The sequence below is a fragment of the Trichechus manatus genome, unplaced genomic scaffold (genome assembly GCF_000243295.1).
Source record: "Trichechus manatus latirostris isolate Lorelei unplaced genomic scaffold, TriManLat1.0 scaffold00035, whole genome shotgun sequence".
Taxonomy (NCBI): domain Eukaryota; kingdom Metazoa; phylum Chordata; class Mammalia; order Sirenia; family Trichechidae; genus Trichechus; species Trichechus manatus.
The window spans coordinates 9,309,126-9,335,849 of NW_004443971.1; the positions used below are offsets into that span (position 1 = coordinate 9,309,126).

General features: G+C 42.8%; 1 protein-coding gene across 2 annotated transcripts; it reads right to left on the reverse strand.

Annotated features, from left to right (window-relative positions):
- Positions 1-1,995: 1,995 nt before the first annotated feature.
- RHEX (regulator of hemoglobinization and erythroid cell expansion) lies at positions 1,996-25,407 on the reverse strand. 2 transcript variants are annotated; one of them, XM_004375345.2, is made up of 6 exons: positions 25,019-25,406; positions 10,388-10,538; positions 10,014-10,114; positions 8,734-8,877; positions 4,369-4,439; positions 1,996-2,586 (listed from the first exon to the last, which is right to left on the reverse strand). In XM_004375345.2, the coding sequence occupies exons 2-6, from the start codon at positions 10,396-10,398 to the stop codon at positions 2,386-2,388; spliced, it is 528 nt and encodes a 175-aa protein (XP_004375402.1). In that variant the 5' UTR covers positions 10,399-10,538; positions 25,019-25,406; the 3' UTR covers positions 1,996-2,385. The 2 variants fall into 2 exon arrangements, with proteins under 2 accessions (XP_004375402.1, XP_023586073.1); XM_023730305.1 differs by lacking the exon at positions 10,388-10,538 and having other exon boundaries at positions 25,019-25,407.
- Between the last annotated feature and the right edge of the window lie 1,317 nt (positions 25,408-26,724).

A 26,724-nucleotide genomic window follows, 5' to 3' on the forward strand; every position in this document is an offset into this window, starting at 1 on the left:
TGCTGCGTTGTATATGTCCTTCAGCTCTTTTCTGTCCCCACAACTAGGTTGTACATGCCTGGACCCCACCAACCCCCAATGATCAAGTCTTCTTTTTATTTATTCCTCCTCCCTTCAATTTGAAGAATGTAATCAATGTCACTGAATTTTACATGTGGAAATTGTTGACTTGGTGTATGTTTTTAACAACAACAACAAGATTCTTTATGCCTCCTCTCAACCCCCGGGGCCCAGCCCAGAATCCTGCAGAGAGCAGGCGCTCTGTTAGTGTTACTGGCCCCTGAGATGTCCCCTCTCCTGGTGTGGGAACAGTCCCGGAGGGTCCCTGCGTGGTCATTCTCGGGTACACTGTAACCTGCTTACGCCTCTTGAATTTTTTTTTCCTTCTTACAAAGGGATCAGTAAGAAGTAGAGTTTCCCTTCTGAATGCAAGCACAGTGTTGTTTTTTATTATTCCTCACTCTGCCTCTCTAATAATAGCGTCTCTTTTCCCCCATTAAAAACTTTCTAAAGAGAGAAACAACAAACCGGAAACCAGTGGACTGTCAAGTCAACTCCGACTCATAGCGATCCGGTGTATGTCGGAGTAGAAAGGTGTTCCGTAGGGTTTTCAGAGGCTGATTTTTTTTGTAGATTGGCAGGCCTTTCTTCTGGGGCATCTCCGGGTGGATTTGAACCACCAACCTTTTGGTTAGTAGCTGAGCGCTTTACCATTTGTGCCACCTAGGGGTTCCTGAAGAACAACAATGGTAGCTAAAAGGTAAAGGGAAATGCAGATCCTCGAATTTTTCCATCCCCAGAAATCCAAACCAGAACCATTGCTTCAGATCATCTTGGGGAAGGGGAACACAGGAAGATGAACGCTCTCAGCACCGAGGGGAGGAAAACCCTCTATGGGCAGCAGAGGGAGCACAGTTAATACCTGATCTCTGAGACCTCCAATGCCACTAATCCAGCGTTTGCATTTGGTTAAGAGCATTCCTAGTATTTCAGTGTTTCCATGTTTGTTTGTTCAGCTATTGTGGCCTCTTTTTTTTTTAATTTTGTGTCTTAATTAGATGTTGGAAAAAATATTTGTTTATTTATCTAGTCACCGGTTGCTGCGTGCTATCTTTTTAAAGCATTTTTTTTTTAATTTTCTAGGGATCACATTATATTTGCAAACAATGATGAATTTTATCCTTCTTTCCAATAGCTGGAGCCCTGGTGGCACAGTGGTTAAAAGTCTGACCCCTAACCAAAAGGTCGGCGGTTCGAATCAACCAGTCGCTCCTTGGAAACCCTATGGGGCAGTTCTACTCTGTCCTGTGGGGTCACTAGGAGTCGGAATCGACTCGACAGTAAGGGGTTTTGGTTCCAGTAGTTATGTTGCTGTCATTAGTTGCTGTCGAGTCAATTCTGACTCATGGCGACCCCATGTGACAGAGCAGAGCCGCACCATAGAGTTTTCTTGGCTGTGACATTTAGGGAAGCAGATCACCAGGACTCTTCTTCCACAGCACTGCTGGGTGGGTTCAAAGTGCCAACCTTTAGGTTAGCAGTTGAGTGCAAATTGTTTGCACCACCCAGGGACTTTTACGATCGTTATAACTCTTGTTTTTGCTGTTTTATTGCCCTGACTAGAACTTCTGGAGTAATGTTAGATAATAAAACAAATGGCAGGTTTGCAGACATTCTTATTTCATTCCTGGTTTAATAGGACTGTGTCTAGGGCCTTGCAGTTAAATCACATGCTATCTGCTGATTTGAAATAGCAATTCTTAATCAAGTTAAGAAAGTATCCTGTTATTCCTAACTGGTTAAAAAAATAGTAATGGGTATTGAATTTTGGAAGATTTTTCTTGGGATAACAGATTGGGATGCTCATCAGAAGCAGCAATTTCAAGGGTTGATTGATGATGGGCTCTCCAAACGGACTGTTTAAAGTTCTGAGGGTGGACCAGGATTACTCGGCAAGACACAGCACTGAAGAAAGGGACAACAGACAGGGTTGGACAAGGGCAAAAGAGGAACTGGTGGTTGCCATTTTATTTAAAACTGTTAAGGAAGTTGTTTGCAGTCAATAACTAAAGAGCTGAAAGAGAAGTCATTTAACCACAAGATTGCCAAGCAGAACTCACCCCAATTTTTCCTACTGATTCACAGAGTTTTTTGTTTGTTTGTTTGTTTAACTTTTTCCGGGGAGGAACTTCACTTTCTCTACTAAAGTGCTTCAATATTTCCATTACCTGGAAGTTCTTCCTAACATTTGATCTGAATTCTTCCTGCTGGATGGAGTATAGACCTATCTCCCCGCTCTGCCTTGCTAAAATAAATTGAAACCCTCCCCTACAAAATAAGTGCAAACAGTCACAGAGAACTGGACCCTATTTGAAAATCTAGAATTCACACGACTACTTGAGTATATTCCGCTGGCTCGGAGGCATCACGGTTCACAACAGTCCAGAAATTGGTCTTGTGGCCTTTTGGGTTGACATTGACATAATCTGTGGCTTCGTTTAAATTCTCATAGTCCAGGGCAGATTCACTTTCCAGCCCTCCGGCGGCTGAAAAAACCACTTGTGTGTAATTCACGTCCTTGGGGGCCTGGCAAAAGAGCAGAGAAAGGTGGGTCAAGAACTCTACTGTGTATGGAGGAGGAAGAACCCCAGGACTGAACTCTCTCTCAAAGAGACTCCCCCAAGCAGGGGCAAATTATCCAATAAGCAAAGTAAGCACAGTGCTTACCTTGCTTACCAGATCATCTGTAGCTAACATGTTCACATCTTGTCACCACATCAAAGATTCTGCTTCTAGGTATGGCTAGTGTCTGTCTCTCTCCCAAGCCCACAGAATCAAAGCCTCTTTTCAAATTTACAATCCTTGACAGGGCGGGTGACCCAGTAAGCAAGGTAAGCACGGGTTTCCTTGTGCTTACTTACTAATCTGCGGTGGATAATTTCACATGGGTTTCACAAGCCCATGTGAAATTGTTCACTACAGATTAGTAAGTAAGCACAAGGAAACCTGTGTGTACCTTGCTTATTGGATAATCTGCCCCTGCCCACAAGTCTTGGCAGGAAAGAACCTGAGCCCCAGGTAGCTGGACTCCTGGGTCTGAGGGCAGGGGCAGGGGCAGGGCAACAAGGCAGATGGCCAATGACTTTGTTCCACCTGTCTGCAGAGAATGGGTTTAAGGATGAGCAGGTGAGAGGTGGTGGGAAGAGAAGACGCCGAAATTCAATCCAAGTGAAGTCAGGACTCAGAGCAGACTTTGGCCCAGGGGAATGGGGTATGGGGAGAAGAAGGGGGGAGGGAGTCCCATTAGCTCTTTTTTAAAAAAAAATTATTTATTTTGTTACTGTTGAGAATATACACAGCAAAACATACACCAATTTAGCAGCCTCTAAGTGTACAATTTAGTGACATCGATTACATTTTTCAAGTTGTGCAACCGTTCCCATCCTCTTTTGCTGAGTTGTTCCTCCACCATTAACATAAACTCACTGCCCCCTTAGGTTCCTATCTAATCTTACCAGTTGCTTTTGTCAATTTGATCCCATACAGATCGTTCTTAAAAGAGCATAATGCTCAAGGCAGACCTTTTTTACTAGTTAAGCTAAACTATTGCTCGGTTTTAAGAAGACTTTAGGGGACATTTCTGGTTTACGGTTTAAAGATTATCTCAGGGCAATAGTTTCAGAGGTTCATCCACCCTCCATGGCTCCAGAACATCTAGAGTCCATGAGAATTTGAAATTCTGTTCAGCATTTTCCCCGTTTTGATCAGTATTCTTCTACAGAATCTTTGATCAAAAAATTCAGTAATGGTAGCTGGGTACTGTCCAGTTCTTCTGGTCTCATGGCAAAAGAGGCAGTTGTTCATGGAGGCAATTAGCCACACATTCCATTTCCTCCTTCTATTCCTGACTCTCCTTCTTCCTCTGTTGTTCCAGGCGAATAGAGACCAATTCTTGCAATCTGGATGGCCATTTGCAAGCTTTTAAGACCCCAGGCACTATGCAAAGAACTAGGAGGTAGAACAGAAGCTCTAAACACGTTATTAGGCCAATTAACTGGGATGTCCCATGAAACCATGACCCTAAACCTCCAAACCAAGGAACCAAATCCCACGAGGTGTTTGGTTGTACATAAGTACCACTAGCTCTTTGATTTAATTTTTATAGCCCCTTCAGACTCGCTTTGTTTGGATGATCCATGTGACATGGGCTGTGGGCCTGACCACCTTCATCTGTGGATGCTGTAATGACGCATGAAGCCCCTCTTTCCTTGCCCCATCTCCTTAGCTGGGGTGGCCTGAGTTCTCAGATGTTACAGTAGGGGCCCCCACAGAGCTGTCTCCCCAGATAGCACATGGAGGGCCTGTTACCTGGCATCTGGAGGGCGACTTTTCCGAGCTGTCTGAGCTGTCCGAGCTGTCTGAGGATATGTTGCTATCATCTAGGGAGAAGTGGAAACAGGTCCTCTTCCAGAGGAAGCCAGGTTTTAACAGAGGAGTGAGACAAAGACAGAGGCAGAGCCAACAGTGCAAAGAGGAGTGGGGAAGAGAGATACAGAGCCCCCAAAAGAGAAAGAAGGAGAAACAAATAGAGAGAGGGAGGTGGGAAAGAGGGCCTCAAAAAATAGCCAGAATAGAAGATTTCAGCAAAGTTTCAGTATACAAGATAAACATACAAAAATCAATTGGATTCCTTTACACCAACAAAGAGAACCTTGAAGAGGAAATCACCAAATCAATACCATTTACAATAACCCCCAAGAAGATAAAATACTTAGGAATAAATCTAACCAGAGACGTAAAAGATCTATACAGAGAAAACTACAAGACACTACTGCAAGAAACTAAAAGAGATCTGCATAAGTGGAAAAATATACCTTGCTCATGGATAGGTAGACTCAACATAATGAAAATGTCAATTCTACCCAAAGCAATCTACAGATACAATGCCATCCCGATCCAAATTCCACCAGCATTTTTTAATGAGATGGAGAAACAAATCACCAACCTCATATGGAAAGGGAAGAGGCCCCGAATAAATAAAGCATTACTCAAGAAGAACAAAGTGGGAGGCCTCACACTACCTGATTTTAGGACCTATTATACTGTCACAGTAGTCAAAACAGCCTGGTACTGGTACAACAACAGACACATAGACCAATGGAACAGAATGGAGAATCCAGATATAAGCTCATCCACCTATGAGCAGCTAATATTTGACAAAGGCCCCAAGTCCATTAATTGCGGAAAAGACAGTCTCTTTAACAAGTGGTGCTGGCATAACTGGATATCTATTTGCAAAAAACTGAAACAAGACCCATACCTCACACCATATACAAAAACTAACTCAAAATGGATCAAAGACTTAAATATAAAATTGAAAATGGTAAAGATCATGGAAGAAAAAATAGGGATAACACTAGGAGCCCTAATACATGGCATAAACACAATACCAACCATAAGTAAAAATGCACAAGCACCAGAAGAGACACTAGGTAAATGCGAGCTCCTAAAAATCAAACACTAATGCTATCAAAAGACTTCACCAAAAGAGTAAAAAGACAACCTACAGACTGGGAAAAAATTTTGGCTACGACAAATCTGATCAGCGTCTAATCTCTAAAATCTATAAGATACTGCAAAACCTCAACAACAAAAAGACAAATCACCCAATTAAAAAATGGGCAAAGGATATGAACAGGCACTTCACCAAAGAAGATATTCAGGTGGCTAACAGACACATGAAGAAACGCTCACGATCATTAGCCATTAGGGAAATGCAGATCAAAACTACAATGAGATATCATCTCACCACAACAATGCTAGCCTTAATCCAAAAAACACAAAATAATAAATGCTGGAGAGGTTGTGGAAAGACTGGAATACTTATACACTGTTGGTGGGAATGTAAAATGGTACCACCACTTTGGAAATCGATTTGGTGCTTCCTTAAAAAGCTAAAAATAGAAGTACCATAGGATCCAGCTATCCCACTCCTTGGAATATATCTTAGAGAAACAAGAGCAGTCACACAAATAGATATATGCACACCCATGTTCACTGCAGCACTGTTCACAATGGCAAAAAGATGGAAGCAACCTAGGTGCCCATCAACAGACAAATGGATAAACAAATTATGGTATATCCACACAATGGAATATTACACAATGATAAAGAACAACGATGAAGCTGTGAAACATAGTATAACATGGTGGAAGCTGGAACTTATTATGCTGAGTGAATTTAGTCAGTCACAGAAGGACAAATACTTTATAAGACCACTATTATAAGAACTCAAAAAAACGTTTAAACACAGAAGAAAACATTCTTTAATGGTTACGGGGGTGGCGAGGGAGGGTGAGGGTTATTCGCTAACTAGATAGTAGGTAAGAATCATCTTAAGGAAGGGAAGGACAGCCAGCAAACACTGCAGGGGAAGTCAACACAAGTGGACTAAACGAAAGCTAAGAAGTTTCCTGAATACAATCAAATACTTTGAGAGACAGAGTAGCAGGGATGGGGGGTCTGGGGACCATGCTTTCAGGTGACATCTAGGTCAATCGGCATAACATAGCTTAATAAGAAAATCTTCTGCATCCTACTTTGGTGAGTGGCGTTTGGGGTCTTAAAAGCTTGCAAGCGGCCATCTAAGATGCATCAATTGGAACCAACCACTTGGAGTAAAGGAGAATGAAGAACACCAAAGACACAAGGAAAGTATTAGCCCAAGAGACAGAAAGGGCCACATAAATCAGAGACTTCATCTTCCTGAGACCAGAAGAATTAGATGGTGCCTGGCTACCACCAATGAACATCCAGACAGGGAACACAACAGAGGGTCCCTGATGGAGCAGTAGAAGGATGGGGTGGAGAACTCAAATTCTAGTAAGAAGACCAGACTTAATGGTCTGACTGAGACTGGAGGCACCCTGGAAAGTATGGCCCCTGGACTCTCTATCAGCCCAGAACTAAAACAATTTCTGAGGCCAACTCTTCAGATAGGGATTGGACTGGACTGTGGGTCATGAAGTGATACTCGTGAAGAGTGTGCCTCTTAGTCAAGTAGATACAAGATACCAAAGGGGCAGCTTCCGGCCAGAGGTGAGATCGGAAGGCAGAAAGAGTTCGGAGCTGGTTGAATGGTCATGGGGAATCAGGGGTGGAAAGGAGGAGTGTGCTGTTGCACAATAGGGTAAGCAATTAAGAGTCTCATAACAATGTATGTAAAAAAAATTTGTCTGGTAGGCTAACTTGAAATGTAAACTTCATTTAATTACAACAATTAAAAAAAGAAAAAAAGCCAGAAAAATGTCCCAGATCCCAGGCATTGCTGCTTCCAGCTCCATCTAAAATCAGTAAAAACAAAAACTAGACTTGTCGGTGCTTGGGAAGACCCGTCTTCCAGAAGAAGGAGAAAGCAATGAGGCAGTGCAGCCCAGGGCACATAGCTCTGGCATAGGTCCTAGTCCAAGCCTCTCACTAACTCTGTGAGACCCCAAGCAGGTCACACCGCTTTTTTGTGCCCCAATTTTTGTCATTCTTGTTTTTCATAAAAGAAGCAGATTAGATGATTATCTCTGAGATCCCTGCCAGCCAGCCAGTCTCTGATTCTGCTCAGGCTCTGGTGAAGCTTTGGGGTTAGGGGTCAGTGTGAGGCCAGGGTCTCTTCCGTTCTGGTGAAACACTGAATTCACATGAGTAACAGTCTCCAGGTTCCCACATGTACTGCAGCCTTACCTCAGGGCCAAGGAAGCCCGACAACCAGATTCCTCCAACTGAGAAGGTAAAATTAGAAGGACAGAGCAAACACAAATCAATTCAGAGATAAACCAGTGGAAAAATGCTATCACTGGGGAGGGAACAGGGGCATCCATGGTGGAGTGACTTTGCTGCAGAAACGTCTCATTGCCACCTTGTCAACAGTGATCTGGCCTGGTTTCCCCAGCCCTGAGACAGAAAATAAGACGAGGTTGTCCTGTAAGTTCATGTGTAGGAGGGGCATATAGATTTGAACCATCAGCAAGACTCAGTGTTTGTGAAAACGCCCAGATACCATGGAGACCTAAGACCGTGCACTTCAGGAGAGAGCAGCCGAGCCAGCCCCTGGAACCAGCCAATGGCACTGGCTAGACGGTACAATGCCCAGTGGACAGGCTAGAGTCAGACGGAGACAGCTGAAATCTTGGTTCCACCATTAACTTGCAGAGCAGAAGGAAAGATGCCATAGTATTACAGAGAAAGGAGCAGAGACCGTCCCCAAGCCCTCCACATCCCACAGTCATTTCCACTGGACCACACCTGTGAAAGAACTTAAAAAAAAAAGTCACCGAGTCCACTCCAACCCATGGCAACCCCATGTGTGTCAGAGTAGAACTGTGCTCCAGAGGGGTTTTCAAGGCTGTGATCTTTCAGACGTAGATCACCAGGTCTTTCTTCCTTGGTACCTCTGGATGTATTCAAACTGCCAACCTCTCAGTTAGTATCTGAGCACTTACCCATTTGTGCCATCCACCCAGCCATTAGACCCACACAAACCCCATGAGATCTAACCTGCAAGACAGGACAAACAACGTTCTGAAAAAGGTGGCCAGTGAGGCGTTACTGATGTGGGGTGTGAGGAGTCCCCAGGGTAGAGGACTGGATGGGCAGGGAGGACTCTGGATGCTACAGGAGGCTCTAGGTATCCACACAGAGAAAGGTCAGCTTCCTGACCCACCCTGCCCCTGGATTACTCACGCCTGTCACGGAGATCAGACACAGGGATGCTCCTCTCTGCTGGAGTTCCCTCTGTCTCCTTGGCAGCAGGTGGGTGCTGGTGGGCAGGGCTGAGCTGAGGGGCTGGGAGCTTGGCTGCTTTCAGTATTTGCTCATTCTTCTCGGCTGGAGGGGAGAGGGCAGGGGTCACAAGTGAGAGCTCTCCGGGTTAGGCACGGCCGTTCTGGAATCAAGTGCCTTCTGAGCACCATTCTCATGAGGGCAAAAACTTTACAGCGGTCTCTTCAAATCCAGTCACTCCTCTGCTCAAACCCTGCAGGGGCTCCTCCCCTCACTTGGTGTAGAAGCCAGAGCCCAGCCTGCCGGGCCTTCTGGACCTCACTCTTCACTCAGCGCTGGCCTGCTTTCTCTCTATCGCCCGCTGCGTGCCAAACACGGTCTTGCCCTCAGGCCTTCCCAGGTGGGGCGCACCTGCTCACTTCCTGCAGGCTTACACTCCAGGCTGCTGGCCACCCCTCAGCTCATATCTCTCTTCCTTGTTTCGTTTTTTCTCCTAGTACTTACCTACTGTGTCTAACATACTGTGTGTTTTACTTATTTTGTTTGTTGCCCGTTTCCCCCACTGACTGTAGGTCCCATGAGGTCAGGAATTTTTATTTTGTTCCCTGCTGTATCACCAGCGCCTTAGGTGCTAAATAAATATCTGTTGAATGAATGAATGAATGAATAGAGAAGCCTAGACTTCCTTTACTGGAAAGATCCTGAAAACGCCAGCCTGCCCAGTCGCCTGCCTGAGAACAAGGTAATGCCTAATCCACTGAAGCAGCTTTATTTTATTTTTCCTAATTGTAATGACTTCCCAGGACACAGCTTCTCTCCCTTAATTGTAAATCGGTTCAAGAATGTAAGCTAATCTTTAAGTCTAACTATTCTTTCTCTATTACAGCTCAAGTCCATTTCTTCTTGCTCCATCCTTTGGTGGTGATGAAGAAGGTTAATTAGGCCCACTTTAAACAAACCATTCCTCACCAGTGCTACAGAGGCCTGGCTCTCGGCAACACGTCTGGGTAGCAGAAGGACCTGGGCAATCATTTCCGACCAGCAAGAGTTTGGGTAAAAGGTGAAGTCAGAGTGGGGAGGTGGGATTTCCCCGCTGGAGGTTTGAGGAAGGGTGGTCTGACCAGTGGGCCCTCAGGTAGTCTTTCAAGTAATATTTGGGGACTCCAAAGGGGACTCGTCCTGCTGCAGGCTCAGGAATGGCCTCTGAGGGTGACTGGGGGAGGGGGCACTGAGCTACTGACCCATGTGCCTGTTGAGCAGGTAATTGATGACTGCGAGGAGGCAGGTCTGGAGGAGGAGGGATACCGCTGCAATCACTAAGCCGTGCCAGACCTGCATGCTTCTGTTGAGACAGCAGAGGGTCAAGGTCAGTGGGAATCGACTCGAAGGCGACGGGTTAATACAGCTGCAAGCCCACCCCTGTGCCAGCCAGAGGCAGACATCCGCCTGCTACGTGTCTCAGGGCAGGTCCCTTCACCTCACTGGGCAACAAGCCTGGGGGAGTCAGGGACAGCAGTGTGTGCACTTGGAAGCCAGCTATCCCAATTAGCACTGTTTGGAACCGTGACTGGAAACGTGGTCCCAGCCCTGCCCTGGCTCTTCCGGGCCCACTCACTCGGTCAGCATGTTGAGCTTCTCTCTGGGAAGCCTCAGGTCATGAGAAGGGGGGCTCAGACTCTTCCAGGGGCAGCAGGAAGGGACCTAGGAGGAACCACCCTGGGAGCCCGATCTCCAGTTAGTGCCTCCGGCAGGTTCCTCCAAAAGACCTGTAGGAGGCAAGGCAGCTGGTCAGGACTCCTGGACCCTAAGCTCTAATGCCCCTGGGCAAACTCAGCCACTGGGAGCCATTTGCTTTCCTCTCCCCAGATTTCAGGTTTTGAATCTGCAAAATAGCAGTAGTAATAATAATATCTAATAGCTAATGGGCACTCAGAGTCCCTGGATAGTGCAAATGGTTAATGTGCTGGGCTGCTAACTGAAAGGTTGCAGGTTCAAGTGCATCCAGAGGCACCTTGGAAAAAAGATCTGGTGATCTAGTTCTGGAAAATCAGCCACTGAAAACCCTATGGAGCACAGTTCTACTCTGACACATGTGGGGTCACCATGAGTCAGAGTCCACTCAGTGGCAAGTGGTCAACTAGTAGTGGGCACTTACTCCATGCCAACCAGAATGCTCAGCCCCTGGAACACCCATCATCCTATCTATTTCACACAACAATCCTATGAGTTAGATGTAATTAAAAGAAAAAAAAAAACCAGTTTCCATCAAGTCGATTCTGACTCATGGCAACCCCATGTGTGTCAGAGTAGAGCTGTGCTCCATAGGGTGTTCACTGGCTGATTTTTCCGAAGTAGATCACCAGGCATTTCTTCCTAGGTGCCTCTGCCTAGACTCGAACCTCCAACATTTTGGTTAGCAGCTGAGCACGTTAACCATTTGTACCACCCAGGGATTGTTCTTGTTGTGTGCCACCAGTTAATTACAACTTAGAGCGATGCTATATGACAGAGTAGAACTACCCTGTAGTGTTTCCTAGGCTGTAATCTTTATGGGAGTAGATTGCCAGGTCTTTTCTTCCTTGGAGCAGCAGGTGGGTTTGAACCACTGATGACCTTTTGGTTAGCAGCTGAGCGCTTAACCATTGTGCCACCAAGGCTCCTTACCCAGGGACTAAAACCAAAAAACCAACCCCCTGCCATGGAGTCGATTCCAACTCATAGTGACCCTATATGACAGAGTAGTACTGCTCCATAGGGTTTTCAAGGTTGTGACATTTTGGAAGCAGATCGCCAGGCCTTACTTCCAAGGCGCTGCTGGGTGGGTTTGAACCGCCAAACTTTCAGTTAGTAGTCCAACTCTTAACCATTTGTGGACTTCTAGAAAATTCATTATCCTCAGATGATCAGTAAACTCCAGAAAGAAAGCTGAATCAAAGGTGACTTGTGTACAAAATAAAAACTGTAAAGCCGGGAAGCTGGAAATAAAACACAAAAATGATCAAGATGAAGCGAGAAGGGGAATTTGCAGGAAAAACAATGATCTTCAAGGACTTGGTGCCTTAACTGGAAAAAAAAAAAAAAAAGGCATAAATATATTTCAAATGCCCTGCTCTTGTCTAATTTTGGATTTAAAAAAAACCCAAAACCCATTGCCCTCAAGTTGATTCCACCTCATAGTAACCCTGTAGGACAGAGTAGAACTGCCCCATAGGGTTTCCAAGGCTGTAACCTTTACAGAAGCAGACTGCCACATCTTTCTCCCGTAGAGTGGCTAGCAGGTTCGAACTGCTGACCTCTCGGTATGCCCTCCTAAAATAAATTACATTACGGATGCTGGTTTCTCAAGCTCTCAGCTGGGGCTCTTCAATACCCCTGGTGGGGCAGCTGCAAAAGAAAACTGGACTTTACCACAGAAGCTTTATTTCATCACAAAAGACCTGAAAATCTTGGAAAGGGACCAGAAGCTAGACCAGTTAGTCTGGGAAAGCAACAATATTCCGTTTATGAAGGGGCTTAGTGCTTGAGTCATGTTTACCTCATTACTGAACGTCGCGTTTGTCCTTAATCACAAAAATTATTCTTTCTCCTTTGAAGGGAACGAGCAGTAAGCTGCCAAGGCGGTGTTCTCCTAACACCACACTCAAAGCTTTTCATTTTTTAAGGCTCCCCTTACCCTTTATTTATTAAATATTTCACAGCTAATAGTTATTCATAGTCCAACCCAAACCCACTGCTTTCGTGTAGATTCTGACTCTTAGCGACCCTGTAGGACACAGTGGAACTGCCCCATAGGGTTTCCAAGGCTGTAATCTTTACGGAAGCAGCCTGCCACATCTTTCTCCAGTGGAGCAGCTGGTGGGTTTGAACCACTAACATTTCGGTTGGCAGCCGAGGACTTAAGCACTGTGCCACCAGGGATCCTTATATTCATAGTAGAAGAATAAAAATATGAATAGGCACACCAAATCTTATTCCATACTCTTCCAGAAAATTTTTATACATTTCTTAAATATATGTATTGTGCATGAGTAGTGTAAATATGTGTATATATGCACATGCAATCATTTTTAAACGTGGGATCATTCTAATTAGTACCTTTCCCTCTTCACTTAATATATTGTAAACATGTTTCCAAATCAGAAAAACCTTCATTTAAAGGACACAATCTGGAGGTCCAACGGTCAGATTCAGGGCCTAGATGATCTTTGTTTGACTCTGTGCTTTCAAGATTTGAATTTAGATGCCCTAAGATGCGACAGAAGGAGCCCTGGTGGCACAATGGTTAAGCACTCGACTGCTAAACCGAAGGCAGGCGGTTCTAACCCACCAGCCACTCTGCAGGAGAAAAGACCTGGTGATCTGCTGCCGTAAAGATTACAGCCTAGAAAACCCTATGGGGCAGTTCTACTGTGTCACATGGGGTCACTATGAGTCAAAATTGTCTCGATGGCTCCAACAACAAGATGGGACATGTACTCTTCAGATCCTGACTGATCCCTGAAGGCATTTAAGTTTGCCACCCCGTGTTTTATAGCATCGTTGAAAATTACTACTGTTCCACTTTATCAGTGTTTCTCAGTAGTATCTGACATTTGGGGCCAGGCAATTCCTTAGACTGAAGAAGAATTAATGCCTTTGAATTATGATGTTGGCGAAGAATATTAAATATACCACGGACTGCCAGAAGAATGAACAAATCTGTCTTGGAAGAAGTACAGCCAGAGTGCTCCTTGGAAGCAAGGATGGCAAGATGTTTTCTCACGTATTTTGAGCATAATATCAGGAGAGACCAGTCCCTGAAGAAGGACGTCATGCTTGGTAAAGTAGAGGATCATCAAAAAAGAGGAAGACCCTCAGTGAGATGGATTGACACAGTGGCTGCCACAATGGGCTGAAACATAGCAACGATCGTGAGGATGGTGCAGGATCAGACAGTGTTTTGTTCTGTTGTATGCAGGGTTGCTATGAGTCGGAATCAACACGACGACATCTAACGACAACAACACTTCCTTATTGTCTGGAACCATTTTGCACATTGCAGATCATCATCATCCTGGGACTCCACCAATCTAACAGATCAATGTAACAACCCAAATGACCAAAAAATGACCCCAAATATTTTCAAATGCCCGAGACAGCTTGTTTTGCCCTCATTTGAGAATCACTGTGTTAAGTAAGTATTCCATTATTTTAAAAACAGTATCTTATTTTTGCTGTTTGTATACAAAACTACATTGCGTACACTTCCATCATTTTAATATATTATCAGTATCTTACCAGCTGAATGATACACAGCAGCTGTGTCAAATAAAAGCAGCATATAGCACAGAAGTTTAGACTCTGGGCTCTGAAGTCAAACAGACCCAAATATGGATCCAGGTTCTGTCCTTTTAGCTGTAAGTTATTTAACTTCACAATGCCTCAGTTTCTGTGTCTGTAAAATGGGGATAATGATAGTACCTACTTCACAGAGTAGTGCCTACCCCACTTATGTGGACCCAGTGAGTTATGCTGCTTGTAAAGTCCTTTATCCAATGCCAGGCTCATTGGAAGTGCTCAGTAACTACTGTATTAAGGATTATTCAGCCCTAAAACACTCCACCAAGATGCTGACTAGAGCAGAGCTATTAAAAATTGGGTTGGTCTATTTTAGGAAACGTAGGCACTTGTTTTGAGTACGGTTTGGAGATAAGATCCAGGACAGGATGAGGTATGAAAATTGTGACAGATGTCATTACTCAAGTGGTTAATTGGCCCCTAACCGCAATGAGCAGTTTGTTCCTTGGGGTCTAATTGCAGATTGCTGATCAGACTGTCGGCAAAAACATCTGCTAATTTTCACACACACACACACACACACACACACACACACACACACACATGCTCTAAACCAGGAAATGAGCAATTGTGGAAAACCGCCTGGAGCATGTGAGAGTTTGGTATGCCTCGTTCCATTGTCAGGACAGGGACTGTCCTGCCCTCTTCCAGGGTGTGGAATTTTGACACCCAGCCCCACACTAATGCAGTGCCTTCCAGGCGCCTCTAGTCACACTTCATCAGACTGCTAAGAGGGTTTGTTCTGTTTCCTTCGGAACTGGCTGGAACCCCCGAACCTGGATTTAGGGCTAGATTCCACTTCCCCCTTTCACTGATACGGGAGCTGGCTCACGGCGTGTATAACAGGTGCTGCGTAATATCGGAGGGGAAACAGTAAAGACGCCCCTTTTCCTGCCTGACGCTGTATTTTATTTGGATATATTCACTCTAAGTGAGGTTTAAGAGAAGATCACAATAGAAAATGACTTATGTGAAAATCACATGGATTAAAATAACAGCAATTAATGTTGTTAACTTGACTTTATCAATCTTTGAAAATTCAAGAGCTTTAAAAAAAATCTTGCAGTCTTAATTATTTTATTTTGAAATTAATAAGTTGAGCTATAGCACAGCCGAATGGTATGGTGGAAAGAGAGCAAGACAGGGAGACAGGAAACTGGCTTCTCCTCCTGGCTCTGTCACTGCTAAACTGTGTGACCTTGGACAGGCAGAGGTCCTCTCTAGGCCCTGGTGAACTACAGGCTCGGCAAAGTACTCCTAAGGCTCATTCTAGTCCTGAGCACTCTGTTCTTGAAAGGCTGGAGTAGGGGAAGGGAAGAGGGAAGCAGAGTTGGATGCAAATGGAAGATTTTACAAGAAAAAAAAATTTATTTCTACTTTAAAATACCAGCCAGTCTCTACATTATTAGACCTTTCTCCTTTAGTATAATATGCTAGCTTGAATAATCAAGAAAAGGAGGAAACAAGTATAAATCAAATTAATAATGACAGAGGACTATAATGACCCAGAGGAGGTAAAACATCGTAGGACCAATAGGATTTTTTGTAATGAACTTTCAATAAAATTAATAATTTCTATAAAAATATAAATTAGCAAAATTGATTCCATGAGACACAGAAAATTTAAAAAGACCTAAAGCAAAATAAAACAATAAGAATGGGTAACGACTGTACAACATGATTAATGTAATTGATAATCACTAAATTTTATACCTGAAAAATGTTGGATTGGCAAATGTTGTGTTATATATATATTTACAACAAGAAAGAAAGAAAGAAATTTGGGAAGCAGCATGACATCTAGCCACTAAAGGCAAGGAGATGAGGAGCAGACCACCTGGGTTCACGTCCCAGTTCATTCTCAGTGGGGGCTTGGGCCAGTTACTTAATTTCTCAAAGCCTCAGTTTTCTTATCTGTAATATAGGAATAATAATATCTAATTCTCAGGATGAGCTAAGACAAACATAAATGATACCCACTTCTGGGAATGAAATAAGATGAGGTATAACCAAACCAAAACCTGTTGCCATCGAGTTGATTCCGACTCACAGCGACCCTGTAGGACAGAGTAGAACTGCCCCATGGGGTTTCCAAGGAGCGGCTGGTGGATTCAAACTGCTGACCTTTTGGTTAGAAGCCAAGTTCTTAACCACTGCACCACCGGGGCTCCAAGATGAGGTATATGAAGTAGTTACTATAACATTTTTCACATAGTAATCAACATCCAATAAATGCCAGCTATTATTATTTAGAAATTGAAAGCATTACCAGAGTTATCGCCTCAAAAGCTGTGTCCAGATGGTTTTACAACTGAGTTCTTTCAAACTTTTAAGGTACACACAATTTTTATACTGTCTAAACTGCTTCAGAGCATAGAAAAAATGGACAACTCCTGATACAAAGAACAAACAAACCAACAAAGGCTCATCTCACTTATGAGTACAGAGGTAAATATCCAATAATATCAAGAAGTTACTCCAGGGATGCCAGGGAATCAGTTATTACAATAATGGAAACTGACATTGAGTATTTGTCATGTGCTTTAAACTCCGCGGTTTATAAGAACAGACACTATCTCCATTTCATAGATTAGGAAACCAAGGGTGGAGAGGCTGAGCAATTCGCTCTGGTCCCCAGCTAACAGAGTCAAGTTTCCACCTCAAGCCCATCTGACTCAAAAGCCTAACTCTCAATCATTAACAGGGAACTGCCTTTTATATAATATAAATATGACATCAATAGATCAAATTTAGAAGATGCTGATCTCAGTAAAATGCCAAAAAACATGTGATAAGATGGAATACCTGTTCCTGATTCTGTAAAAGTAATAAAATAAAAATATGAGGATTTCTTCTTAATAAAGGCTATCCATCCTATACAATAATCAGCATTTACCAAATGATAAAATGTTAGCAATTATTTGAAAAGAACATTAATGTCTGCTGTCACCATTTTAAAAAATGAATTCCAGAAGTTTCAACCTATGCGATAATAATAATAAAGACACTGACTATTTATTGAGAATGTTCTACATGGCAGACAATTTTACGTATATTAACCCATTAGATTCTCACAACCACAATAGGAGATAGATACTATTTTCCTTTCCCGTTCACAAAGAACAAAGCTAAGACACAGAAAGGTTAAGTAGCTTGCTCAAGACAAGAAGAAGAGGTAATGGCTTTGCCCTGGCAGGCTGGAGCCGGAGCTTGAGCTACTGCTACATGAAAGAAATGAAAGTATAGTTTTTGACAAGGAGAAGTCAAATTCATGCTCGTTTGCAAAAGATGTGATTTTATACCTAGAAATCCCAGAAGAATCAATTGAGAAGCTAGCAGAATCAATGAGACGACTCAGTAAAGCCCAGGGGCTATAATAAATATTTGAAAATTACCAGCTGTTCTTTCTATTATAGTAGCAATGGCCACTTAGAAAATAGAATGGGGAAAAAAATATCATAAGCCTAGTAACCACAGCAATGGGAATATCTAAGAAGCACCTTACTTATAAGAAAGTCATTTTGAAGAAAATAATAGCCCTTTACTGAGAGATAGAAAAGATTTAACCTAATGGGAAGACATAGGGTGTTTCAGATTGGGAAGCTAGAACACTAAAACTAAATCGATTTGAAATTAATTTATTGGTTCAGTATAATCCCAATCAAAATTACGGAAGAATTTTCTTATAACTCAAATTATTCTACAGTTATTTACCTGGGGGGAAAAACAGTAACAATCAAGAAGAGCTGAAACATGTTTGAAAAGGAATTGTGCTGAGCTGGGTTCCTTAAGAGTGATGTAGATTTCAACAAACATGCTAACATGTACAATAAATACATCAGAAAGGTGGTTCACAAAGCAGAGAGAGGAAAGGAAAGGGCTATTTATCAAATGTTTACACAGGACAATGGTAGCCTGCTCATAGGGAAAAGAAAATAGCTTAGATCCAGACACTATATAACAAAATAAATTCCAAAGGGGTTAAGCAGGCAAATATTTAAAAATTAAGCCATTAAAATTAGAAATATAATTGAATATTCATATATTTATTAATACTTATTAAATCCTGAGATGAGAGAAAACTTCCTCAGCTTAAACGCAATGGAAAAAATCACAAAGGAATACATGAAAAGATAGAGTTGACACTATATTATTAAAACATCATACTTTAAAATAAAATTTAAAGGCAAACAAACAAACAAACAAAAAAACTAAAACAAGTATGTGCAACACATAATTTTAAAAGGGTTTACATCTTTTAAGTAAATTGTCAAGAAAAACACTACGACCTCCAAATGGTCAACGGATAAAGGACATGGAAGAGACAATTCACATATAATCCAGAACAAGTCCGAGGCCACTATTGCAAAGGAGATCTACACAGTGTGGATTATAAAAATGAAAAATGGGGAACAATCTAAATAAAAAACAAAAATTAAATAAACTAGGGTCAAGGCATAGAATGAAATATTACATGGCCATTTAAAATAATGCTTAGGAAGAAGTAATCTGGGGAGAGGATTTCGTTATATGAAAAAGTAGAGTGCAGTTATATTTAGCTACATACAACATGATCACTGCTTTGTAAAAAAAAACACAAAAAGAATGAAAATTGTAGAAAGAGAAAACTCTTGGTTATTAAACTTTTTCTCTAACATATTAGTTTGATAATGACCCACCCAAATCAACTAATTCAGTTCACCAAATCCAGAATAGTTCGTTGACAATATTTTTGTATGTTAAATACAGACTTAGTCATAAATTTATGCAAAAATTGGGGAATATCATTTAAAATGCACTTCACTCAAAAAGGGAGGAATGGAAGAAAATACTCTATAACTGTATACAGATAGTCCCCAACTTACAAGGTATCTGAGTTATGACAAATTGCACTTACAACTGTCTTTTTTTGGTACATCTTATGGTGTTAAAGTGGTTAAGGCACTCAACTGCTAATCAAGAGGTTGGTGGTTCAAAACCACCAGCAGCCCCTTGGGAGAAAGATGTGGCAGTCTGCTTCCGTAGAGATTTGCAGCCTTGGAAACCCTGTGGGGTCACTAAGAGTTGGAATTGACTCCAAGGCAGTGAGTTTATTGTTAGTAATATGTACTACATACAACGTTGCAGCGTGTAATTTGATGATGTTATCGTTTTCAGATGTTCAATGTTATGATTTACTGTTCAAAATATTGCTGTATAGCAGGCTATAGCAATAATAATGAAAACTAAAAAATTAATGAGGTATTCGACTTATGTCTGAACGATTTAGGACAGAGTTGTTGGAACGGAAACTTGTTATAAGTAGGGAACTACCTGTACCTAATATTAACAAAACTGTATGTTTGGATTGTGGGTAATATTTTATTTAATTCTTTATATTTTCTGTTATTTTTGAAGTTTTCTTCAACTAACATGCATTTTTTCCAATCAGGAAAAACATATTGTAAGAGTATTAAAACAAGTCTAGAATTTCTGAGTGAGTTAAATGAACATGACACCACATCAGGCAGATAAAGAAAGATTAAGTCATTTGGATAGATGTGTCTACATCAATTACACTTCACCAGCTGAACATTTGACATCATGTTAACAGAACATTGAGATAATCAGCTAAATGTCTGGCTTCAATCAGTCAAGTTTATGGAGTGGTCTATGTGCATGGTCCTCTCTGAAATATTCTGGTGGACATGAAGAAGGGCTGCATTTCCAAGGGCTCACATTGAACTTGGGAAATCAAGACATTACTATGTAAAATATCAGAAAACAGCAATCAGAGATGCCGTAGATGAGACATGATGAATTGTCAGAAGCAGTAGTATCAATAATATGTGGTATTTTAAAGGAAAAAGAGATCTTCACACAACAGAATATTCAGGTAGGAGTCACTGAATGGGAACTATTTGAAGAACGGGAATAGCAATCCAGCTCAAGTGTCTGCCACACCTGGCTGTAGGAGATGGCTTAAGTGGAATTGATTGTCTCAACCAAAGCTCTATATAGATTTGACCCTATGTAAGTAAGTTAATGTCTAAGAAAGCTGAGTACGCTGCAAAGCCACCACACAGGGTTGGAAAATGGTGAAAAGCAGAGGCTTAGTGGCCAGACGGACTGGGGTTGGAATTTCAGCTCTGGACTTCTTGGTGAGTTGCTTCAGCTCTTTGGGCCTCACTGGTTTGTCTACAAAATAGGAATGGCACCTGTTTCTTTTCCTTGTTTTTTTTTACTCACACATGTTGTATGCTTACTATGTGCCAACATCATGCAAAACATTTTACATAAACTATCTTATTTAATTCTTGGAATAACAATCTTATGAGGTAGATACTATTGTTCTCTCCATTTTACATATAAAGAGACCAGGTTCTAATCTTCGTGGAGGGAACAGAATTGAAACCCAGGCTTTTGGTGCCAGAGCCTTCCCTGCGCTGCACACAATATTTAAAATGCTTAGTAGAGTATCTGGCATACATACGTGCTCAACAGGGGTGGATCCTCAGACCAGAGCAAACCCTAAATTGGCTTAACTATATGTCATGGATTGAATTGTGTCCTCCCAAAATATGTGTCAAGTGGGCTAGGCCATGATTCCCAGCAGTGTGTGATTGTCCACCATTTTGTCATCTGATGTGATTTTCCTATGTGTTGTAAATCCTGCCTCTACGATGTTAATGAGGCAGGATTATAGGCAGTTATGTTGATGAGGCAAGACTCAATCTATAAGATTAGGTTTTGTCTTTAGTCAATCTCTTTTGAGATATAAAAGAGAGAAGTGAGCAGAGAGACAGGGGGACCTCATACCACCAAGAAATAAGAGCCAGAAGAATACCACGTCCTTTGGACACGGGGTCCCTATGCTGAGAAGCTCCTCGACCAGGGGAAGATTGATGACAAAGACCTTCCCCCAGAGGCGACAGGGAGAGAAAGCCTTCCCCTGGAGCTGGCACCCTGAAATTGGCCTTCTAGCCTCCTAGACTGTGAGAGAGTAACTTCTGTTTGTTGAAGCCATCCACTTGTGGTATTTCTGTTATAGCAGCACTAGATGACTAAGACACTACATAAACACAATAATTTCCTTAGGGCCCTATAAGAAAACTGGGCACACTCAACTTTCTGATGGGAGTTATAAGCAACCTAGTGTACAAAATCATGTGGTCCTAGGAAGTTTCTGGTCCTACGCAGTCCCTGTGCCTGAGACTGTCAACATGTCTATGCACCAAGGGATAGAGAAGGTCAAAATATCTGGCCAGGAGAAGGGACGACTGGGTCTGCCCAATACCAGGAGGAGGGGGAGGACAAAGGATTGGGACATCACCTTTGTCCTGAGTTTCAGGGAAATCTTCTCTGGATTTCCTTCAGCTCTGGTCACCATGGCAGGGCCTTACCCCAAGTGGTTAGAATGCATCTGGAATATGAGATGTGAACCTAGATCAACATTCCAGCTCAGCAACTTTATAAAATCAGTCACCGTGGGCAAGTTGCTTTCTCGTTTGGAGCCTCGGTTTTACTGTCTATAAAATGAAGGCAATGAGCTTAAAAAGACTTAGTGCTGACATTTTGTTGTTCTAGAACTCTATGAACCTATAAAAATGGACATAAAGGGTTACATTCAAATTAAACAGAAATAGCAACTTCAAGTCCCAACCAGGTACACCACATCTCTAGCACACTTATTCCTAGGTGCCAGGCACTTGATTTTTTAGGAGGAAAACAAATCATCTAAAGTTTCTAATCGGTAATTTTGGGGAAAGTATTTTTTTTTTTTTGGTTTTGTTTTGTTTTTTGTTTTTTTTATTTTTTTTTATTGTACTTCAGGTGAAGGCTTACAGAACAAATAGTTTCTCATTTAACAGTTACTACACATGTTGCCGTATGACAATGGTTTACAATCTCACAACACATCAACAACATCCTTACTCAACCTTGGGTTCCCTATCACCAGCTTCCTTGTCCCCTTCTGGTTTCTGGCCCTTGTCACTGGACTCCTGTACCTTGTTAGTCTCGTTTGGTTTTACGGGGCTGTCCACTCCCAGGCTGAACAGTGAACCTCGGAGGTAACTTCACCATTGAGCTAAAAGGGTGTCTGGGGGCCATACTCTAGGGGTTTCTCCAGTCACCTTTAGGCCAGTAATGGGGAAAGTATTTTTGCAAGAAATTATTATAGATAAATGCAACTTGGTAACTTGGAGGAAAGCATTTTTTGCAAGAAATTATTAGGGATGAATACAACTTCAATGCAACTTAGTTCCAAGACTTAATATGCAAGAATGCAAAGGACTGTGTGCAACTTAAGCATATTTGTGGATTCCTTTTGCTAGTTCCCACAAAACTCCAGGTGAATTGGAAGAGGTCAGATTATTCTCTCGTTTCATAGACTGGCCAGCTAAATTTCAGAGAAACTAAACACCGTCTGCAGATTATGCTCAGTTTGTGGGTACTTTGGTGGCTAGGACCATGTCTTGTTCATATGTATTTTACACTCCACAATTCCTAGCACAATACTCAGGGACAATGTGTAGGGAAAAGCACTTGTAACACTGTACACATTGCAATTAAATTAATTTGCACATAATAAACCCTGTTGGGGAGGGGACATTTCATGTCCCTGAGCCTCAGTTTCTTCCTCTGTTAAATGGGAAGTCCAATGTCTTCATCACAGAACCGTTGTGAGGATTAAAGAAGATCATGGAAGCTTGTAGCACAGTTCCTGCCTCATCGCTGGGACTCAGGGCCAGGGCTGGCTTTAAGGGTGTGCCACCTGTGCACTCCAACAGGGCGCTGAGCTCAAAATGGCCCCATGATTGGTTTAATGCTCTGCTGTTACCATCTTGAAATTCTAAATAATGTTTGAACAAGGGGCCTTGCATTTTCATTTTGCACTGGGCCCTGCAAATTACTAGCTGGTCCTGCTCAGGGCATTAGTTTGAGTAGAATTGCCAAAACTCACACAATGAGGTCAATATGAAGAACAGCAAGCAGGGTCAGTCAATCAACAAGCGCCCCTTGAGCATCTAATCTACGCTCCTACACACTGTGCCCTCGGAGCCCCCTCCTAGGCCACACAGAGACAATGGAAAGAGGCCTGGTCTAAGGACACAATTCCATGCTAAAGTTCTCCAGAAGGGTTTTCTTTCACTGTTTGACCCTTTGGCCTTGGCCAGATAAACTATTAATAGTACCTACATCTTTAGGGCTGTTGTGAAGATTAAATGCATTAACCTATGTAAAGCTCTTGCTTGCTGAAAGTGAGGAGGACTTGAAGCACTTACTTATGAAAATCAAAGACTACATCCTTCAGTATGGATTACACCTCAACATAAAGACACCCAAAATCCTCACAACTGGACCAATTAGCAACATCACGACAGAGAAAAGATTGAAGTTGTCAAGGATTTCATCTTACTTGGATCCACAATCATTGCCCATAGGAGCAGCAGTAAAGAAATCAAACGATGCATTGCATTGGGCAAATCTGCTGCAAACACCTCTTTAAAGTGTTAAAAAGCAAAGATGTCACTGTGAGGACTAAGGTGTGCCTGACTCAAGCCATAGTATTTTCAATCACCTCATATGCATGCAAAGGAAGACCAAAGAAGAATTGATGCCTTTGAATTATGGTGTTGGCGAAGAATATTGAATATACCATGGACCGCCAGAAGAATGAACAAATCTGTCTTGGAAGAAGTACAGCCAGAGTGCTCCTTAGAAGCGAGGATGGCAAGACTTCATCTTATGTACTTTGGACATGTTATCAGGAGGGACCAGTCCCTGGAGAAGGACATCATGCTTGGTAAAGAGAGGATCAGCAAAAAAGAGGAAGACCTTCAAGGAGATGGATTGACACAGTGGCTACAACAACGGGCTCAAACATAGCAATGGTTGTGAGGACGGTGCAGGACTGGGCAGTGTTTCATTCTGTTGTACATAGGGTTGCTATGAGTCAGAACCAACTTGACGGCACCTAACAACAACAACACGTAAAGCTTTTAGAATAGTTCCTCCATATTTGTTGTTGTTGTTGTTGGGTGCCATCAAGTTGATTTTTGACTCATAGCGACCCTGTGTGACAGAGTAGTAAAACTCATAGGGTTTTCTAGGCTGCGATCTTTACAGAAGCAGATTGCCAGGTCTTTCTCCTGTGGAGCCACTGGGGAGTTCCAACCAGCAGCCAACCTTTCAGTTAGTAGCCAAGAGCTTAACAGTTGTGCTACCAGGGCTCCTTCCTGAAACACGGTAAGTCAACTATTATTGTTCATCATTGTTGGCTTTTCTTTGCCCCAATGTTTGCAGGGCTTTCGCTTTGACAACATGCATTTCTGATTACCATTCATAACCTTCTGAAGCTCCCAGACTGGCCCCTGCCCCCGCACACATGACAGTCCTTTGCAGCTAGAACGAATCTCAAGGAAAACACTCCTGGGGGGAGATATTCTCTGCAATCTGGTTCCCAGTTGACTTAAAAAGAATAACTGATAATGGTTACCACTGGTGCAGTACTGTGCTGCACCCTAACTGGACATTGTCTGTAATCTTTGTAGCCATCCTGGAAGGTGAGTATTTTTATACCCATTTTACAGGTAAGAAAACTGAGGCTTAGCAACTGGAAGTAGTAGAGTGGGGATTTGAAACCAGCTCTGTCTGGATCCAATGTCTATGCATCTTCCAGCTGACTCCCTGATGGCTGCAGCTGCTGCTGTAGACAGACCTCAGGTCTCAGGAGCGAGAGCCTAATGTCCATAAAGGGCAAACCACTGAATCTCAGCCTCACTCCAAGACAACTGCACAGTGAATTCCACACCCCGGAATCCCAACACTTCACAGAGAATCCTCTCTAGCACTTGTACACATACATGTACACAAACAAACACTCCTCAAACCGATTTAAAATCCTACCTACCCAGAGAGTACTTACCCCGGGACCATGAGCAAGTTCGGGTCCCACGTTGCTTCAGTGATGTCCTGTTGGAAACCTGTCCCTGCCACCTCCCCCAGCCCCACCCGGAATCTTCTGCGTCACTGGAGGTCAGTCACAGATGTTTCATCGTTTCCAACAGGGCGGGCACACTGTTGTTCAGAAGATAGCAATCTAGCAGGGCGAAGGGACAGATGATGCCTCCTATCTCTTTGGTCCCACTCTGCCATGCTCCCTGGTGCAGACAGTTTGTGTAGATGGAGGAGATTAGAGGCTCTCTTTCTCTCCATGTATGCACATATTTAAATACCACAAATACACACATAGCCTGGTAGCGTGGAAAGAACACTGGAGGAGGAGTCACAGGCCTGGGTTCAAGCCCCACCTCTGGCACCAACTTACTGCACGAGCTCGGACAAATCACTTCCCAATGTGAGCTTCATGTTCTTCCCCCATGAAATGAGGAAGTGGGTCTTTAGATATCAGTTAGCAAATGCCCCTTCCAGCTCAGCTCAGCTCTGCATCTGCATGTGATATGGCTGTCGGCTGACAGTATGTCAGGGACATGCAGCAACTGCTGAGAAAAACTTTCGAAGACAATTTCTTTGCCATTAAACATTGAACGAGGCCAACCAAGAATAGCTGTCACAGTCTGTATGATAGCGCCAGGAAGGAAGGAAGGTGGGCTTCAGGCTCCTGGGATGGCAGGGTAAAATCTCGAGATCTGAACTTTGAGGTGAAGAAGAATAAGAGGAAAAAGTGACACAGATGTGAACCAGACAAAGACAGCAGAACCTCATGAGCCCCTGTGATGCTGCCTCCGCCCAGGACAAGCTGGGCAGTGTAGAATGATGGCTTCAGAGTCAGGTGGATTCAGGTTTGAATCTTGGCTCCACTATTTGGTAGCTGTGTGACTTGGGAAAAATTACAATCCCTACGATCCTTAGTTTTCTCATCTGTAAAACTGGGTTAGTAGTGAACATCTAATTTTTAAAAAATCACATAGAGTTGCTTAAGGTTAAATAATATAAACAAATACACAAAGCACTTAGCAGAGGACCCTTTCTTTGGGAAACAACAAATGGTAGCTATTAACATTTTTATTCTCTAAAACGCAAGTCAGAAAGCCATTCCGCTCAATGTTTTAGGACCCAGCGAGGCTCACTGTGAAATTGGCGTCTATAGCTGCAGTTTCCTTTCCTTTTGATAGCTTGCATTAACACCACGAGGCCCCTTTAACAGTCCAGGTTTTAGGGATGCACCAGAACGCTGGCACTGGGGTCTCCATACCCTCCAGGCCCCCCACCAGTTTTAATAGAGACTTCTCTTTGATGCTGATTCTGCCACAACCTAAGTAATTAGCCACAGTTAACCTATAAGTCCCTGGATGGGTACAGACTGTTAATATGCTTAGCTGCTGACTAAAAGCTTGGAGGTTCAAGTCCATCCAGAGGTGTCTTGGAAGAAAGATCTGGCAATCTACTTGAAAAAAATCAGTTATTGAAGACAGTATGGCGTACAGTTCTATTCTGACACACATGGGGTTAGCATCAATCAGGGTCAATTTGGCAACAACTGGTTACAGTCAATCTACGGAATCGAGCCAAGATTCTTGGCTTGCTAGTTCTATTACTCCTTCACCTGAATCCAGCGTTCAACATTCACACTCTCTAGTCTTCTGTGTGGACCACTGTTAGACCAGAACC